Genomic DNA, 18357 nt, shown 5'->3' on the forward strand with positions numbered 1-18357 from the left:
CCGTAATCCCAGCTACTCAGGAAGCTGAGGCAGGAGAACTGCTTGAACCTGGGAAGAAGAGGTTGCAGCAAGCGGAGATCATGCCACTGCACTCCAACCTGGGCAACAGAGCAAGGCTCCCTCTCAGAAAAAAAAAAAAAAAAAAAAAAACCAACTTTTATTACAAAAGACAATTGTAAATCAAATCAGTAAACTATAAAATTATCTAAACATCTTTTTTCATCCCTAATTTAAAATCAAGTGATGCTGTATTTATAAAAGAAAGTATGATTAAAACAGATTTATTTATAAACTCCAGCTATTAATATGCTTCAGTTTCATAGAACAAATGGTGGCAATATCAGAATTTTTAAGACATCCATTTCCAAAGCAAGAACTGTTTAAAACATTTTTGTTCTATTCTATTAAAATAATACAGGTGATCATTTCTAAAATTCATTTCACATACAATATATTTATTATCTTTAACGTAACTTCCACCTTTCAATAGATATTTCTAGAAATTATAATCTTACAAAATGAAAAAATTGTTTTCTCCAAACAACAGTTCTGACTTACATTTGAAAAGCCCTAACAACTGCTCCTGTCCAACATTTGAGAGCCACCTAAAAGATGTGAAGTGGCTATTCTTGAAAACAGAAACTGGATATTCCTTATACGTATGTGAACCAAGATTTTCAAATATATCTGTTCTGTGAAGCCCAATTTTCTAAGAATGTTTTTAAGAAATGAGCTTTTTCAAAACTCAATTCAGGTTCAGGCACTAGTGTGCTTCCTATTGATAGGCTAAACTTCTCTTCACAATCTTAATAGCTCTAAACACATTAATCTTATTTATTGCAAAGCAATGTCCCCACCATCTGCTCTTGCTAGTATTTCTCTGAAAGTGTATTTTATATATTCAGTCACCAGTAATTTGTTCTGAATATTTTATTAAAAAGCAAATACATGAATAACATACTTTATAAGCCATGCACAGTTATTTAGATGATCAAGTTTATCTGTATTAAACTTGATCAGCCATGCAATTATTTAGATGATCAAGTTTAGTACAGATAAACTTGATCATCTAAATAACTATACTTGGCTTATAAACAAAATAACTGACTTATGAAAGGCAATTCTACATATATATTGAATTTCTGCTCTCACATTCACCTGCCAAAATTCCAACTGATAGTACTGAACATTTTTAACAAATAGTACTTTCAGACCATTCAAAGTATTTTTGTATTCTAGTTCCATATGGAGTATTGGTTCAGCTGGGTATATGACTGAACCTAATCGGGTGATCATTTCTTATTAAATTATAAAATGCATGTTAGTTTTGGTTTGGAAATCAGAAAAATAGTTTCCATCATTGAATGTCATGGGTAGCCCTGAAATTACTTCATCATTACATAACTATTTCTGTAAAATTTTACTTGCATAAGACTTTATTTACATAGATGACTTGAAAGTTTAAAAGCAAAAAATGATTTCCATGATAATTCTTTTCTGCTACTTAATATTTAGCTATGAATGAAAATGTTATCATTTACTTTGTATTACAAGTCAGTTTAGTGTTGTTTTCCAAATTAAGATACTCACCCATACTGAATTACAGTACTTCAAAATTTCAAGTTTCAAGAGAGAAATTTTCAGTGTTATCATAAAAAAAGCTACTAAGCAAGGCATCCCTTTTTCTCTCATCTTTTCCTAAATACTACTTCTACTTTCTATAGGACACATACACTAGCATTATTAGCAAAAATACCATTACATCCTTTACATACCCTTGTCTCTCCTTCTCAAATATCAATTTGTTTTAGAGGTTTAATAAAATCAAAGTGAACAAAATGAAAAACTGTAATGTTCTATTCTTTCTATCAGGACTCCAGAAAATCTTCCCAAATCACATTTTAGTTTTGCCTTCATATACATTCCTGTAACTCAACAGCAGTACCCCACAGGAACCCATTATCAGTTGGCCACTGGTACCAGTCTTCCAAATGTATCTAATTCAAATGTTTAAGGTCTTTAAGTATATGGCCCTGGCAAACATTCCCCTTAATATTAATCTCCTTAGATCCTTTCCCACTTACACAAGTCATTCCTTCCCTTCCAAAGACAAATCTGTCGCAAGTTTTAATATTTTGTTTTTTATGGCATGTTCAACAATCATAGGTTTTTAAAATATTTTTTCAACTAAACCTAGACAATCTATGTTAAGTGTTGTCATAACCTAATTTTTTACTTACTAAAAATAAGAGGCAATTTTAAAAGTTAGTGTAATGGTTTCTAATTACCCTTGCAAACTTTCTAAACTAAACCTTTAAGAGATCAAATTACCAACATAAACACTCATAAAAAGACACAGCTAACTACTCCAAATGTGACTGAGTATAGAAATGTGTATGATATCTTAGTGGACATCATAAAAAAGAGATTAAACATTTGGACCTTCTACAGCTGTCCCCCCAAATCCAAAGGAATAAAATTCCTCAGTAATTTGCCTTGCAAACAACATAATTCTTAACATATTACAGTAACACAATTTTAGGATGCTCATTGTAAGGCTACTTACAACAAAAGTGAAAGCAGTACAAGATCAAGTTTTAATGTGATTTAATGCATTTATGCAGTGCTATGAAATCTTGCTCAGTTTTCTAATGTGCTTGACTGAATAAAATTTACATATTAGAAAAAAGAAAAAGAAAAAAGAATAAATCTGCCATGGCCTGGGGTATAAAAAAATAGTAATAAATTTTTAAAAAGAAAATTTACATATTGGGTCTATTAAATGCAAACATAATCACAATTTTTATCCCTATACCTTATCCACTTGCAAGAAGAAAATTTCAGGTCTCATTTCAGTCTGCTTTCTAATCTATACTGGGCACTTTTATTGTTTTGGACCACAAAGTAAAAAACTGCAAGTCTTAGAAAAGCTCTTTCCAGTTCCACCACTAAACTGATGAGGGTCATGGGTTGTCTATTCATGGAGACCCACAATGGTACCCATTTACAGTTCTCATTATCCTCCAAAAAGAAGGAACTCTCTTTCAAATGTTTGTACTTGGCTTCCCTGTAGGAAGAGCCTAGTTTATGCACAAACATAAAATAGTTACACTGCTGATCTTGTCATTTAATTCTGCAATCCACTCTTTAGAAATTAATCTAAAAAATGTCACTTCGACTTTAAAAGCTATATTTATTCCAAAACTCATTATTTAAAACTTTAGCTACCATTTAAAACTTTAACTTTCCAATAGATAATGCTTATAAAACAAGATTCTTATCTAATGTAGAATAAACAAATGAACTAGTCGCAAGTTAAAATTGCAAACATTTTTCAGAGCAAAACAAAAAAATAATTATTAAAGGTTTCCAACTTTTTATAACCACTCACACTTTTCCTTTGTCGTAACACAACATGCCTTTATACACTGTATTTGTACATTTATTTTTTGGTGGGTAAAGAATGTGGATTCAGAGCTTTGGTCTTAATTCCTAAATTCTGTTCATATCCATTTGATCACATATAACAATTTTGACTGCAATTGTTTTAGTAAGAAAAAAGTTATTTAAAATTCTTAACAACTGATAGAAGCTGTGTGATTTTATGAGTTACCAAAGAAAAGATTTAATACATAAACACAAAGATTAGCCATCTTTTTCCTAGACTGGACGTGTAAACAGAAATTCACCACAGTTGTCTGTTAAGAGTTATTTATTAATTGTTCCACAATAGTTCTAAAGTTCATTACAAACCAAAGTACTGAAATAAGTCTGAACTGAAAGAACGGCAAAATCAGAAGTTTTCCAACTAAAGGTCCTTTTTACCCTTTTAACAGTTAATATTGGAGTAAATGTTATATTCCCTATTTTCCAAATGTGACTGAGTATAGAATGTGTATGATATTTTCCTTCAAAATCTATTCCTTTTCTTCTCCATTCTAAGATATCCTTTAATTACCTTTACACTCAACCCCTGCCAATTATTCTTCTATTCTCTATAAACACGGGAAATACATTTTCCCCTCTGGAGTATAAGCTCCAAATCATTAAATTTTTCTCCAGCTTCTATCTACACTTCCCAAGATACCAGTTTCAACATATAACATGCTTTACAAGGCTTATCATACACAGTACATTTGAACCTAGCTAGTCACACACAGGCTATAATGAAGTATAGTCTGTTATTAAGAACTCAATATTATTCCTCCTAGGTAAAAAGGTGTAGGTTGGTTGTAGGTTTTTTCACTTTTGCCAAAAGCTACTCTGTGCAACTGCAGAACCACAGTAGTTGACTGTAATTGTTATAAACACAACTGTTGACAGAAAATACTGAACTACTGTCAAGTGTACTACCTATATGGTAGTTATTATCAGATGAGAAGTGCAAAGACTTATAAAATCTATTCAACTAATTACTTGACCAGCTTATCATAAAGCTCTATGGCTTTTTGTAACCTAAATGCATTCCATAAATGCTAAGTAGTTAAACTGCAGATAAATCAATTCAGAAGCACCCATAATATTTGATGATTTTCTTAGGTTTTAACTTTCTAATTATCTACGCAACAAAATTTCAATATTTAGGATATCTTCTAAATTCTTAACCTAGGGTCCATAACTAAGAATTTATTTCAAAGTTGGAGGAGGTCTTGTGATGATGTAGACTGGCTTGCACATTTTCATTTGTTGATATATCTCTGCTAACATACAGGGGACAGGGGGCCATCAATTCTATCGGGTGCCCAGAGTCTGTGACCCAAAAAAAAAAATGTTACGCAGCACTTGTATGAGTAAGCCAAAGAATTTAAATAGAATCTATTTAAATTAGTCACACTCAAATACAGTCAAGCATAAGACAACAGAATTCTAAGATGCTGTGTTCATGCTAATGTTCATTTTAAATGTTACCAAGGATGTAAAAAAATAACAATACAGTATTTTCCCTCACTATCTATCAGTAATTCTTTATCATCTCAAAGAGGGTACAAGCAGATTGGTAAGCCAGCACAGATCCCTCTTCTTAAATACCAGGAGGGATCCCATAACAAAATATTCCTAGAACATTACTGACATAACCTCACGCAGCATGATGTATGGATCATATCATAGCACTAACAAAGGAGCCTTGCACCACATTTAAAAAATGAAATCCTATCAGTATGTATCATAGAAAACACGAAGACCATAAAACTCAGAAAATGAAGTCTTTAGGTATATTTTACTCTTAAAAGTAGAAGTTAAGTTCAGAAGCTAATTATTTTTGGTGAGGGAAGTTCTTCTGTTTAACAAGAGTCTATGAATTTGGAAGGTAAAAATTCCATGTGACCTCATGAAGTCATATTGCTCAAACTGTCACCCAGTTCAGGCTTAAATGCTACTAATGGCAAGTAATTACAAAATGCCAGATGACACGAATGAATACAAACTTTTGCCTCTCTCATCTGATGAGCATAATACAGAAAACTAAAGTAGAAATATTTGTATCAGTTTGCAACTTTTTATGCTAAAAATTATAGATGTTTTTCCACTGTTCATTAAATTACCTCAAAAATACTGACCAGCAATTGCTAAATTATGGTAGTCCTTATTCTGAATTTCCAGTAGCACAACAGAAATCCAAAAGCATTGTTTCCTACTTCATACCTTAACATCTTAAAAGTAAAAAAAATCTTAATTTAAAAATGATCATATTCAGAGACAGACATTCCACAGAAGAAATAAAGGCAGGTGGGCAGGTTAAAAAAAAAAAAAATCAATCTGTAAGTGCTAATCTAGAACAGAGAATAAGTCACCTGTGCAAAGAAGTAAAAAGTTGGATTTCAATGCATAATCACTGAGATTCTGCTTAGCACTCTTGTTCAAGGAAACAACCAAATCTAGCAAATACACTCAGGCAAAAAAACAAAACAAAAAACTTACATTTCCTAATCACAGAGACTCACCAGTACAGATAATCTCTACAGAGAAATTCATGCTTTTACTTAATATCTTTATCATTTTCTATAATACTATCACATACAAAAAAAAAGCCAAGCCTCAAAGACCTATTCTACCCTTTTAATTTATTCCCAATTCCTCAACTCTGTAGTCATTAAATTTCAAAGCACAATTGTCTTATGATCTACTTTTTCTCCTTCATGTTTGTAAGTTTACTAATATATTACACATTTACTAATTTTCAGTTTCTGCATCTTCATTATTTATATGGTTTAGCTCTTTCCTTCTAATATTTATACTATCAACTTTTTAAAACATTGCTATGATTTAATAACACCTTCTTCCTACCTAAAATGCTCAAGACCATTGTAATCTAAATCATACTGTCATTTTATTACAACTTTTTAATTAAAAAAATTTTTTTTCCCAAAACTGGTGCCATAGTATATTACAACCTTTTTGAGGTAAAAAAGGATGCACCTAAAACCAGAAGATATTGGAATCTGATTTAAAATAAAACCTCGATAAATAATTTCTCAGGAGTAATATTAGGATGGCTAACCCAATTTCAATAAAACATATTCTGATTTATATAATATTAAATTTCTATTCTTCCATATTATGCACCTAAAACATATTCAATGTTCATAAAGTATTCAATGTTCATAAAACATTGAATGTTTTCATGTTGTCATAAAACAATGAATATTTTATGAACATTGAATATGTTTTGGGTGCATAGTAACATGGAAGAACAAAAATTTAATATTATATAAATCTGAATCCTTTTTTTTTTTTTTTTTGAGACACAGTCTTGCTCGGTTGCCCAGGCTGGAGTGCAGTGGCACAATCTCCGCTCACTGCAACCTTCCCACCTCCCAGGTTCAAGCAATTCTACTGCCTCAGCTTCCTGGGTAGCTGGGACTACAGGCACATGCCACCACGCCCAGTTGCTTTTTTGTATTTTAGTACAGACGGGGTTTCACTGTGTTGCCCAGATTGGTCTCAAGCTCCTGAGCTCAGGCAATTCACCTGCCTGGCCTCCCAAAGGGCTAGGATTACAGGTGTGAGCCACCACACCCAGCCTTGAATCCATTTTCAACTAAAATAAACCGAGAAACATAAAATACCTAAGTTTAAAAAATACAATTAAAATACAAGCCTCTAAACTGCAGGTTATACCACAGATGTGAATATTTTAGAAAAAGGTTAATAGAAAATTCTGAAAAACGTACTGGATATTAAGTAATATCTCCTTTCTTCAATTTTGTGATTAACAGGACTTTTATTGGTAGTAAACTAGAGCAAACAATCAGAATAATACATATGCAGTATTCAGTACACACAATAAAAGTTAAAGAAATTCAAAACCTGTATAAAACAAACTGGAGAAAAATCATACAGCTTAAGAGATACAGTGGTAAAGGTCCTCTCCATCCTTTGATTACAGCTTGTACTCTGTACTCAATAGAACTTACCGCACTTACTGAAATAAGAAATAAACACTTTTTAGTACTGAGTGTATTTAAGAAGATTAAGTACATTTTCTAAGAATCTTGCAATGACAAGTTGGTGACCCTTTAGCTGCTAAAGCTAAAGGGAGGAAAGTGGGAAAAGGAAATTAACTAATACTTTGTAACCATTTTTAATATTTCTTATTTTCCAAACACTGCTTTTATAACAGAAGTGTTTTACACTTGCACAATATTAATTACTTTATTATACATGGAAGCCTGTGGTAGGCTGATTACACAATAAGACTGCAAACAACCAGTGGTACTTTTCTGACGTCAGAAGAGTACATAAGACTGAAACATCACCAAAAGTACATAAAAAACTCATCAGCATAAACATCAAAGTACATTAAAAAATATAATCAGGAAAAAAATACAATTGCTAAAAAGCAGTTTAGAGTAGAGCCACTGCCTATCAGTAGCTTCAAATGGCAATTAGAGTTCATAGCAAGTTTTGATGACTTTACAAGACCCCTGTACAATACTAATGCACCCTTTTATTAAAATGTACATTAAAGGCCGCAATTTCACAAAGAGGTTCTGATGTTATTACTATATGCAGACACATCATCCCTCACAGGAGTTATGTCACCAGTTGGAATTACAACCTTATTAATGGGGTTTTATTATATATGGAAATCTGTATGGGTTTTTTTTTTTTTTAAAAAAAGGTGGGTTTTGGGGATGTTTACCCTATTGTTTTGTATTTGGATGCCCTAAGGCATATAAAGCGCATAATTACCTACTGGAATGTAAATGGTACTAAAATTAAAACTGTCAAAATAGAAAGAGGGAATAAGGAAGGCCCAAGAACTCTTTTTAAAGAGAGGCTGAGAACAAGAAAAAAAAACCCAGAAGTGTAGGTAATATGTAACAGCGCAAACAAAAGAACCGTTTAGGCCATGTATAATAAATAATGCATACCCCAAATTTCAGTTAATCATATAATTTCAACTTGAGTTCTAATACTAGAACCAGCCAACCACTTGGGTTTCAACACTGTACTAGATGTCAGTAGAATCGCTTGATGGAATTACAGCCTTGTTACAGTTGGGATAAAGAGAGGGTGCTTTTTTTTTTTTTTCCTTCTTTTATTAAAGCTATCATTCCAGGCTTTGATCAAAGATCCAAGAATATTTGTTCTACCAGGCTGGAATGAACGTGGTTTGGAAGTTCAGAGTACATTTAAAAGCTGCAACAAAATATAGGTAGCCAACAATCTCAGAATTTTGGATCAGCCCAGATGGAGATAGCAATTTGAAATGTTTTCGATCCTTTACTTAAATGACAAAATGTATATCAGCCCAGATAGAGCAATTTGAAATGTTTTCGATCCCTTACTTAAATGATGAAATGTATATCATACTATCTGTAAATTGGATATTCCATTACAGTGATAACGTACAGAATTCCCATGCGTTATTACACTTTCCTGAGAGTAAAGCAATTAGAATACCTTAATCCTAGCAACAAAGTTTTTTTTTGTTTTTTTGTAGGGTTTTTTTGTTTTTTTTTTTTTCCTTTTTTTTTGCATTTAAAACATTTGGGCTATTCCCTGACGATCTATACATGTAAATTTGATTGCTAAACATTGTCACTTTGAATGTCAAACTATTTTTAATCTATTGATTTTGATTAAAAATCATAATACAAACAGAGCTAAAATCACACTAACAAAATAAACTAAATATGAAAAGTTGCATTGAAAGGGCATCACATTATTCTTAATAGGATCGTGTAGAAACATTCCAATGGCAGTGTTGTCAAAATAAAACAAAATTACATTAGAAGACCCCCAGCCTGGTCACTTTTGGGACCTTACCTGTAACTCTGGCTGGTGGGTGTCTTTACTCTTGTACTACATGGCTCACTTACATCAGACATCATATTTGTATACCCTGAGAAATCTGACACTGAAGTCCTTACTCTATGGTCCACTTCTCCATTAGAGTTAGTGATAAAGGTCATTGGCACCCTGCTGCCCGACTTAAACTGAGAACCAAACGCTTGTGCAAAGTTCTCAATCTGATACGTTGTTCTAGGCTCTATGTCTTTCTGAGGATCTATCTGGCTAGCTAACTCCTGAGATGGAATCTGAAAGCCTGTTGACGACTCTAAGTTTTTCTGTTCCTTCTGGCTAGTCAATTTCTGAGATGAGGACTGGAAGGCTGATGAAGTCTCTAAGTTCTTCTGAGAATCTATCAGATCATCCAGCTCCTGGGAAGGTGTCAACTGCTGATGTGTAGCATCCAAAGCAGACAAATAAAGACCTGGCTGCGATCCAAACAACATCCCAAAAGGAGGCTTTGGCAATGAAGATGGCAACACTGAGGTAACAGATTGGCCAAAACCACACTCCAAAGGAGACGTAGTGTATATTTGTTTTTCTGGAAACAAAGTGTGGTTGTGGAGAGGTGAAGACAAACTGACAAATTGGAAACCATGTCCAAGAGTGAAACTTGCATTAGTGGATTTTTCAAAAGCCTGTTGGAGGTATTTGGAGTATTCTTGCAACATACTTGCTTTATCATTTGAAGGTGTTTGGGTGCCTGGGCTCAAATTTTCTTCTTGAACCAATTCTGAGTGTTCTCCTGAGGTGTGTAAATCCACTCGTGGTTCTGTAATATTGAAAGGATCCTCTTTCTGGCTTTCTGATTTGTTGGAGTATTGATCCAAAATACTTTGTAAAACCTCATCAGGAATTCCAGACTTGTCATGACAAGACTTAATCTCAGCATTTAGAGCTGAGGAGTCAATAAGTGACAATGGTGCCTCATTGTCCAAAACACTGACACCTGCAGACTGAATGACAGACTGTTGGGAGACCATGTGTCCTACGTTTATAGAAAAGGCACTGTTGCTGCTGGCAGTTGGTAAATATCTTCTTTTCTTTGAAAACTGCATGGCATCATCATAATTACTACTTATTTGACCTTGTTTGCCACTTGTACTTTGGAGAAGACCAATGGTCTCCACACTATTATTTGATACTATGCCAAGTGAGCCACTTGGTTTTCCAGACAAGGATTTCTGTCCTACTATGTCTGGTAATGGTGACACAAAGTTTAGGTAGTTTTTGTCTGTATTTTTTCTGCTTCCTTTCTTAAAGATCAATTTTGGCACCCTTTTCTGGAGTTCATCTATTCCAGTGCCAATTATGCCTCCACTGGAAGACACGGTAGGCATTTCTACTGAGTAACTCTGCATGTTTATATTATTTGAAATTTGTGATTCATTTGTTTTACCGGCCTTCTGTTCCTTATTTTCAATAGCTATGCTTTTTGACTTTGTTTTTCTCCTTGAAGAACTTGTATTTCCCTGAGACAACACAGCCAGATTACCCATATTGTTATGGTTTGATGACCCAGGTTCTGCACTAGTGGCTCCTTTAACTATGACTTCACCACATGTGCGCCTGTGCTTCAACAATCTATCAGTCCTTGAAAAATACTGTTGGCAAGTGTCACACTTATATGGCTTTTCTCCACTATGTGTCCTCTTGTGTCTCTCCATATGGTACTTCTGAATAAACTTCATGCTGCACTGATCACATCCAAATGGCTTCTCTCTACTATGAATTTTCTCATGTCTCTGTAGTAGGTATTTCTGAATGAAACCCATACTACACTGGCTGCACTGGAAAGGTCTTTCTCCTGTATGAATGAGGACATGTCTCCGCAGATGATAGGAGCTTCGGAAAGCAGCACTACAGTGATCACAGATATGAGGTTTCTGACTTGGGGAGAGGATGGCACCTTCTCCATCTCCAACCAAAGAAGGTTTGGAAGATGCACTTGGCTTCCTCTTGGCTTTGATTCCCTGAGATTCTGGCTTTGGCCTTTTTACCTTTTTGACATTAGTGTCCTGCTTTGGCTCCTCACTGCCATGGTGGTCATCAGTCCTGCTACTGCTGCTGAGCAATACGTCGCGGTGGTGCTGAGCTGGTTGCTGCTGGACATGCTGGTGGAGAATACTGAGGTCCTGGATGACGCCGTGACTCCCCCCTTCACCGCCTCCTAGGCCTGGAGACCTCTCTTCAGCTCCAGCGAACAGCCCCCCATAGTGGTGGTGGTGATGGTGGTGGTGGGACTGCTGCTCCTCAGGATCCGCGGGTTTCTCCTGTTTGATGCTAACCAAAGACTGCAAGAATCCCCAGGAGGTCCTCTGCGAGGGGAAGGCCGCGGCTGACGCCGCCGGCTCCTTCTTGAAAGTCATGTCCGGGGCTGGCGGAGGGGGGGGCTCAGCGGCCGGGGCTGCGGAGGTAGAGGAGGATAACACGCATTGCGGGGGAGGGGCGGCCGACCCCGCCGGCCGGGTGAAGCTGGTGACCGGGGGAAGCCGGTGGTTGAACATAACCATACCCTGGGGAAAGGTGGGTTCCATCTCTGCCCTCCTGCCGCTGCTGCTGCTGCCGCCGCCGCCGCCGCCACTACCACCGCCGCCGGAGCCGCTACCACCGCTACTGCCGGTACCTCCGCCGCCACTCAGGAACCCACTGCCGATTTTCATACCCCGGAGGAGGCCTGGCTGAGGAAAGGAGGAGGAAGAGGGAAGAGGGAGGAAAGGAGGTGGAACCGGGCCCCGGGCCGGGACCACCGCAGCGCTAAGGACCCCGCCGCGCCGCCGCCCAGACCGCAACGCGCCCAGCACTAATTCCCAGCCCAGTCGCCTCCGGCACCGGCACGCATGGTCCTGCGACTCTTCCCCAGGCCTCGCCCTCTCCCTCCTGGACCCACCGGCAACACTTACGGGTCCCGCCGCCGCCGCAGCCGCCGTCGCCTCCAGTTAATAAAAATAACGCCGTCCTCTCCACAATGGAATTAAAAGCCTCCCGTGTACTGCGCAGCCGCGGCGCAGTGTCTGCTGGGAACTCCTCGACCCGGCCAGAGGGGAGGTCTGAGGAGCCAGGGCGCCTGCGCCGCAGCTTCCGCCCGGTCTGCCTGTCAATCACTGGGGCGGTTGGGCGGAGGCGGGGGAGCAAGGGCAGGAGAGGCGGGGATTTGGAGCCCTACTAAAAAGGGGCTTTCGAGGCGCATGGGCGTGATTGGTGGGCTGCACTGAAGGAGATGAGAGTGGTTGAGGGTTTCTGGGGGGAAAACGCTCAGGAGGTGGAATCCAAGGGGCGGGAAGTTACGGGGGACTGTACTACAGCGTGGCGTGGGAGATGCAGAGAAAGAGGCTGAAAGAGAAGGTGGGGGAAACTGAGGATTCAATATTAGGGCTTTCTTCACTCTAGGTTTTGCAATCCAGGTCTTGAAATAAAATTCAAACTCAGAAGTGGATCATTGAGGGCACTTTTGATTCTATCAAGAAGCATTCAACTCCAAATGCTCAACATTTATTAAAACAGGTGCTTATGTTATCCCTTTGAATTTGGAAGCACTAATAATGGGCGCATATCCTTTGCATTTATAGGAGGAGCCTGCTTCGAAACCGCAATTAGTGGTACCGTTGCAAAAAAAAGAAAGCAAAAAAATCTTGTCTTACTGCCAACCTTCCTGAAGGCTACTGGAAGAGGAAACCGAGCGTAATCCAGGTGCAGCAGTCCTGTAAAACACGCCCACACACATACTTCATTATCATCACATCTTATTTAAATGCCCCCATACCTTAGCCTGGCTAATCAGTCTGTTTGCCATGTTATAAATGCCTGGCCCTTTATATTGTTTATGCAAAATTAACCACCAGGCCATTCTAAGAGCTCTGCTAGGATCCACTCTCCTCGCCAGTACAGAATGCCGAGAAACTCATTGCAAATTTAGAAATTTTTCTCGTAAAGGAAAGTAATGAAGTAAAATCTTAAAATCAAAGTTATATCAACAAAATCAAACAACAAATATTTATTCAGTGCCTAATGTGCACAAGGCATTCGATTTCATGTTAAGCACGCAGAAATCTAAACCAGACATTTTCCTAGCAAAGGATATTTATAAATGAGAAATTTTAAATAAAAGAACCAGAACTATGACAACAGCTTATTTACATAGTATGTTTTCTTAATGAAATTACATGTACATCACAATGTTTCTAGCTAAATAATTTCTCATAATTAAATAATAAATTCTCTGAGAAATTTCACAATCGAAACCATAGGGATTATTTACTAATACTTATGGACCTCTCTGAGCCTGCCCTAAAAAATTTAAGGACGATATTTAATGAGCATTTTGAGATAAGAAGTAATTGCTTTTTTTCTAATCCCATGAAACAACATGTAAGTATTCCACCACTTAAACTGACACTTTAATTCTGTCAAGTATAGTTGTGATATTGTGAAATATATATTTGGACTTTGAACCGTTTTGTGGCACACAACTGCTAAAATCCTTGGAATCTGCAAAGTAATAAATGTCTTTTTGTATGCTAATGAAGCGACTGATGATGGCTGGCAACCCCTAGGTAGCTTCAGGATGGGGGCTGGTCACCGGAAAGGCCAAGGCAGGATTAGAGTTTGGGACTTTCAGTCCCACCCCCCGACCTCCGGGGAGGAGAGAGGGATTGAAGGTTAAGTTGATCTCCAATGGCCAGTGATTTAATCAATCATGCCTGTGTAGTGAAGCCTCCATAAAAACCTAAAAAGGACAGGGTTTGGAAAGCTTCCTGTAAGCGAACCCGTGAAGGTTCCGGGAGGGTGGCGCACCCGGAAAGGGCATGGAAGCTCCACGCCCCTTCCCACATACCTTCCTCTATCCATCTCTTCATCTGGTGTTCATCGATAACCTTTGTAATGTCCTTAATAGTAAACTGGAAAACGTAAGTGTTTGCCTGGGTTCTATGAGCTGCTCTAGCAAATTAATCAAGCCCAAGGAAGGGGTCATGGGAAGCGCGATTTATAGCTGGTGAGTCAGAGCACGGGTAAAACAACCTGGGGCTCGTGATTGGCATCTGAAATGGGGCCAGTCTTGTAGGCCTGGGCTCTTAATCTGTGGGATCTGATGCTGTCTCCAGGTAGATAGTGTCAGAATTGAATTGGAGAACACCCCGGTGGTGTCTGCTGCAGAATCGATTGTTTCCTCAGTGTGTGGGGAGAAACCCCTACACATTTGGTCACAGAAATCTTCTGTGTTGATTGTTGAGTGAGAGTATAGGAGAGGCTGAGTTTTTTGTTTGTTTGTTTTTTGTTTTTTTCTACAATAGTGTTAAAGACTGAAAGTTGAAAAACTTAAGGCAGTCGTAAAATATTAGTCAATGCCTATGAGAAATGAGGCTGTCCCTTTATTCAGGGTGTCAGTGTTTAATGGTAAGCTGGGATGCATATAAGCTAGTCCAAGCATGAAGGGCAGTAGGACACTCATATGAAAAACCAACTTTGTTCCTCAGTTATCAAGATAAGAAACCTGTCATTTCTCTCATTCACTCTGTCAGCCTTGAGATACTCCAAGCAGACTTACCTCTGTGTTGTACACCCCATATATCAGGAAGATGAAGAGACCCTGTGAAATAAAATGGAGGGGAAAAGCTGTTAACGCTAATCATTTCAGCAGAAGAAATACCTGAAATAAACTTTCCTGGGAACAGACAAAAGAAGACACACTTCATCAAGGTCAATTTATTTTCCTATTTTTCAACATTAGAAGGTGTACCTTGAGCATTTATATGATAACATAGCAAGCACATCACTTGTAGTGGTTATGCTATTCAATTCTTTAGAAGTACAAAATAAAAATACCATCCCAAGTACAAAGAATATTAATTAGAAAAATCAATATACCAGTTCTGAAAGATAGCTGGGTAATGAAAAAATTAAACTCAGGAAATATTATTAAAGTAATCATAGAAATAACACTAAGCATCAGTATTTCCAAGCACTGTTTTAGACTGTAGCAACTAGAATAGATTTGTTACAATCTTCAACAGGGTTAAATTTTGAAAAAAAAATTATAAAGCAGCTAAAAGAATAAACTTAAGGTAATAAGTATAAATAGGTTTTAAAATAATACTCGAAATACCAGCTCAAGATAAAATTTCACATTACCATCTGTTGTGAACTTCATACACTTTTATTGTAATCTGTATATGTAATAAACATTCCAAAGATGTTAATCAGTCTTTAGCTTTAGAAAATGCTTAATTAATTAGAAAATATAAATTGAACCGCACTCTTAACTCTAAAATCTTAACTTTAAAAGAAAATAAAACCTATATGCTTTAAACTTACAGAAAACAGACAGCAAAAATTTTCACTTTGGTGAGGAAATAAAAATCTATATTGTAGCGTTCTTGTTAGGTACTAACAAACCAACTATTAAATAGGAGTCTGTACTAAATCTGGAAATGGTTCAAATAGTTAAGTAATATGATACTTTCCCAAGGAAAATACTAAAGGAATATTTTAATATTTGTTTATCTCTGAATGCTTAGATTTTACAGATAATGGAAACAATCCCAGAACAAAAAGATTGTATAAAACTAGTGATTCTTGTTTTCTATTAATTTCTTTTTAATTAGACTTTGTTTTTTAGAACAATTTTAGTTTTACAGAAAAATTAATAAGATAGTACTCAGGCTGGGTGCAGTGGCTCTCGCCTGTATTCCCAGCACTTTCGGAGTACTGAGGATCGGGCAAGGCGGGCCGATCACTTGAGGTCAGGAGTTCAAGACCAGCCTGGCCAACATGGTAAAACCTCGTCTCTACTAAAAATACGAAAATTAGCCAGGTATGGTGGCACATGCCTGTAATCCCAGCTACTAAGAAGGCTGAGGCAGGAGAATCACTTGAACCCGGGAGGCAGAGATTGCAGTGAGCAGAGATCGCGCCCCTGCATACCAGCCTGGGCGATAAGAGTGAAACTCCATCTCAAGAAAAAAAAAAAAAAGTACTAACAGTTTGCATATATCCATCCCCAGTTTCCTCTATTATTAACATTTTACATTAGTATGGTATATTCATTATAACAAATCTAATTCTTTTCAATACTACTACCTTTATAATTTCAGAATCTAAAACTGTTGCAATGTATACATTTATATTAATAAGAATAATGAAAAGTTACGAACAATAAATAATTTCCATTTCGATAGTAAACTTTTAAAAATTCAACTATAGCTACACTTTTTTTTTAACTGTGTGTACACAATGTCCCAAAGTTCAATACCAAACTCACTTTCCTCCTTCCAATAGCCTTCATCAAGATCTATCTAGTGCAGACTAAATTCAAGCCACTCAGTACTTGAGTTTAGTACTCATTTTATAGGCTACTTGTTTGCCCCAATTCTGGATAATTCTAAATAGTTCAAGAAAAAAATCTTTTTTCTGATTTATGTAAAAACTCTAAAATAATTAAGAGTTCCTCCTCCCTCAATAATTGTTAATTTTTTATTCCTTATTTTGCTACATAAATAAAAAATTAAGGGTAAGTCACTCAAATTTTAATTCTATTTATGAGATAGGCATTTTTGCTTTGTACAATAGGCGAGTTCCTGAATAAATAAAATTTCCTGAACATTGAAAAACATGCATTATTATTTCTGTATAAGAAACTCAGCTGTTTATTTGAAATCTATATGATGCTTTGAAAATCAAAGAGCTGGCCAGGTGCCATGGTTCACGCCTGAAATCCCAACTCTTTGGGAGGCTAAGGCAGGAGGATCGCTTGAGGCTGGGAGTTTGAGACAAGTCATGGCAACAATAGCAAGACCCTGTCTCTACCAAAAATTTAAAAGTCAGCCGGGCATCGTGCTGCATGCTTGTAGTCTCAGCTACTCAGGAGATGAGAGGATCACTTGAGCCCAGGAGTTAGAAGCTGCAGTGAGCTGTGATCGCACCACTGCACTCCAGTCCATCCTGGCAACAGAGTGAGATCCTATCTCTAAAAAAAAAAGAAAAGAAAAAGAAAATCAAAGAGCACTTTAGTAATGGTATAATCACCGCTATAATTTATCTGTCTTATAAGTTTTATTTTTTCCCCATGTCTTGGTAAACTGAGAAAGTAGAGTATGCTTCATATTTTTATTTACTACGCTACCGTGTTACTTATTATATATTTTAATTTTAATACATTTAACCCTTAAATGTAAAATAATCACAACAAAAATACTCTTTTTGAAAACAGGATTTAGATTTTAAAAGGATTTTAGATAAAGGCAGCTTCCATCTCAAAAGCTTTTTTCTCTTTTCCCCTGTCCTCAACAGATGTACACCTAACAGCATGATAAGGAAGCCCCAGAAGGATGTTTCTAAAGACCATGAGGGAGTCTGAAACCTGAAATCATGCCAAGGACTCTCTGCTTCTCTTTCGCTTGGGGTGTCTACCTGATGCTGCCACAACCAGTTGAAGCGTATAACATTAACAATAAAAATTAGTTTTTTTGTAACTAATTTTATGCCCCATAATTGTATGCCCCACACATGACTTTTTTTCTCCACTAATTTTACCAGCTATTCACAGTCGTGATCATTTAGATCTAATGCCACAGAACTTCATAAACCCTTCACTACTAGAAAACATCCTATTTTCTCAAAGAGAAGAATCGAAACAGAAACAGCTAAACATAAACATCTTAAGCTATAACTGTGAGCCACTTTTTAAATTCCTGCAGAGAGAATACCTTTAAGAACAGCTGGAAGGAACCAACTGCCAATCTTCAACTGGCACTGCGATTTCTGGAACTCCTTATAGCAACATTCTGTCCTACTAAGGAGTGAATACTGAAAGTATGCCACATTTCTGAATTTAATGATCCCTCATGTCTGTTAGATGGTTTCCACTATTTCATCCACAGAACAGTTCATCTGTAATGTATTAATATATGAAGTATTTTCTATAGAGGTACCTATTTCTCAATGTTTTAGTCACAGTAAAAATAACAATAATTGGGCAGGAAGCATCCAAAGTGAGGCTGGATTCCTGTAGCATGCGTGTACTTTATGGGCAGGGGCCAGGAGTTGGGAAAGAACACCAGGATA

General features: G+C 36.9%; 1 protein-coding gene and 1 long non-coding RNA gene across 4 annotated transcripts; one reads left to right on the forward strand and one right to left on the reverse strand.

Moving 5' to 3' along the window:
• Positions 1–7193: 7193 nt before the first annotated feature.
• LOC105484689 (zinc finger protein 281) lies at positions 7194–12322 on the reverse strand. 3 transcript variants are annotated; one of them, XM_011746531.3, is made up of 2 exons: positions 12188–12322; positions 7194–11978 (listed from the first exon to the last, which is right to left on the reverse strand). In XM_011746531.3, exon 2 carries the CDS (start codon positions 11958–11960, stop codon positions 9270–9272), a length of 2691 nt encoding a protein of 896 aa, XP_011744833.2. In that variant the 5' UTR covers positions 11961–11978; positions 12188–12322; the 3' UTR covers positions 7194–9269. The 3 variants fall into 3 exon arrangements, with proteins under 3 accessions (XP_011744833.2, XP_011744832.2, XP_011744831.2); XM_011746530.3 differs by having other exon boundaries at positions 12201–12320; XM_011746529.3 differs by having other exon boundaries at positions 7194–11974; positions 12201–12319.
• A 1882-nt stretch (positions 12323–14204) lies between these two features.
• Positions 14205–17769, forward strand: LOC105484688 (uncharacterized). The gene is made up of 3 exons (XR_011612501.1): positions 14205–14290; positions 14817–14994; positions 17584–17769. It is a non-coding gene; the product is annotated as an uncharacterized lncRNA (long non-coding RNA).
• Positions 17770–18357: the final 588 nt, after the last annotated feature.

The sequence above is a fragment of the Macaca nemestrina genome, chromosome 1, assembly GCF_043159975.1.
Source record: "Macaca nemestrina isolate mMacNem1 chromosome 1, mMacNem.hap1, whole genome shotgun sequence".
Taxonomy (NCBI): Eukaryota; Metazoa; Chordata; class Mammalia; order Primates; family Cercopithecidae; genus Macaca; species Macaca nemestrina.

Bases quoted from the DNA above. Each gene is read 5' to 3' on its own strand.
- LOC105484689 (XM_011746531.3), bottom strand. From the start codon at position 11,960: ATGAAAATCGGCAGTGGGTTCCTGAGTGGCGGCGGAGGTACCGGCAGT.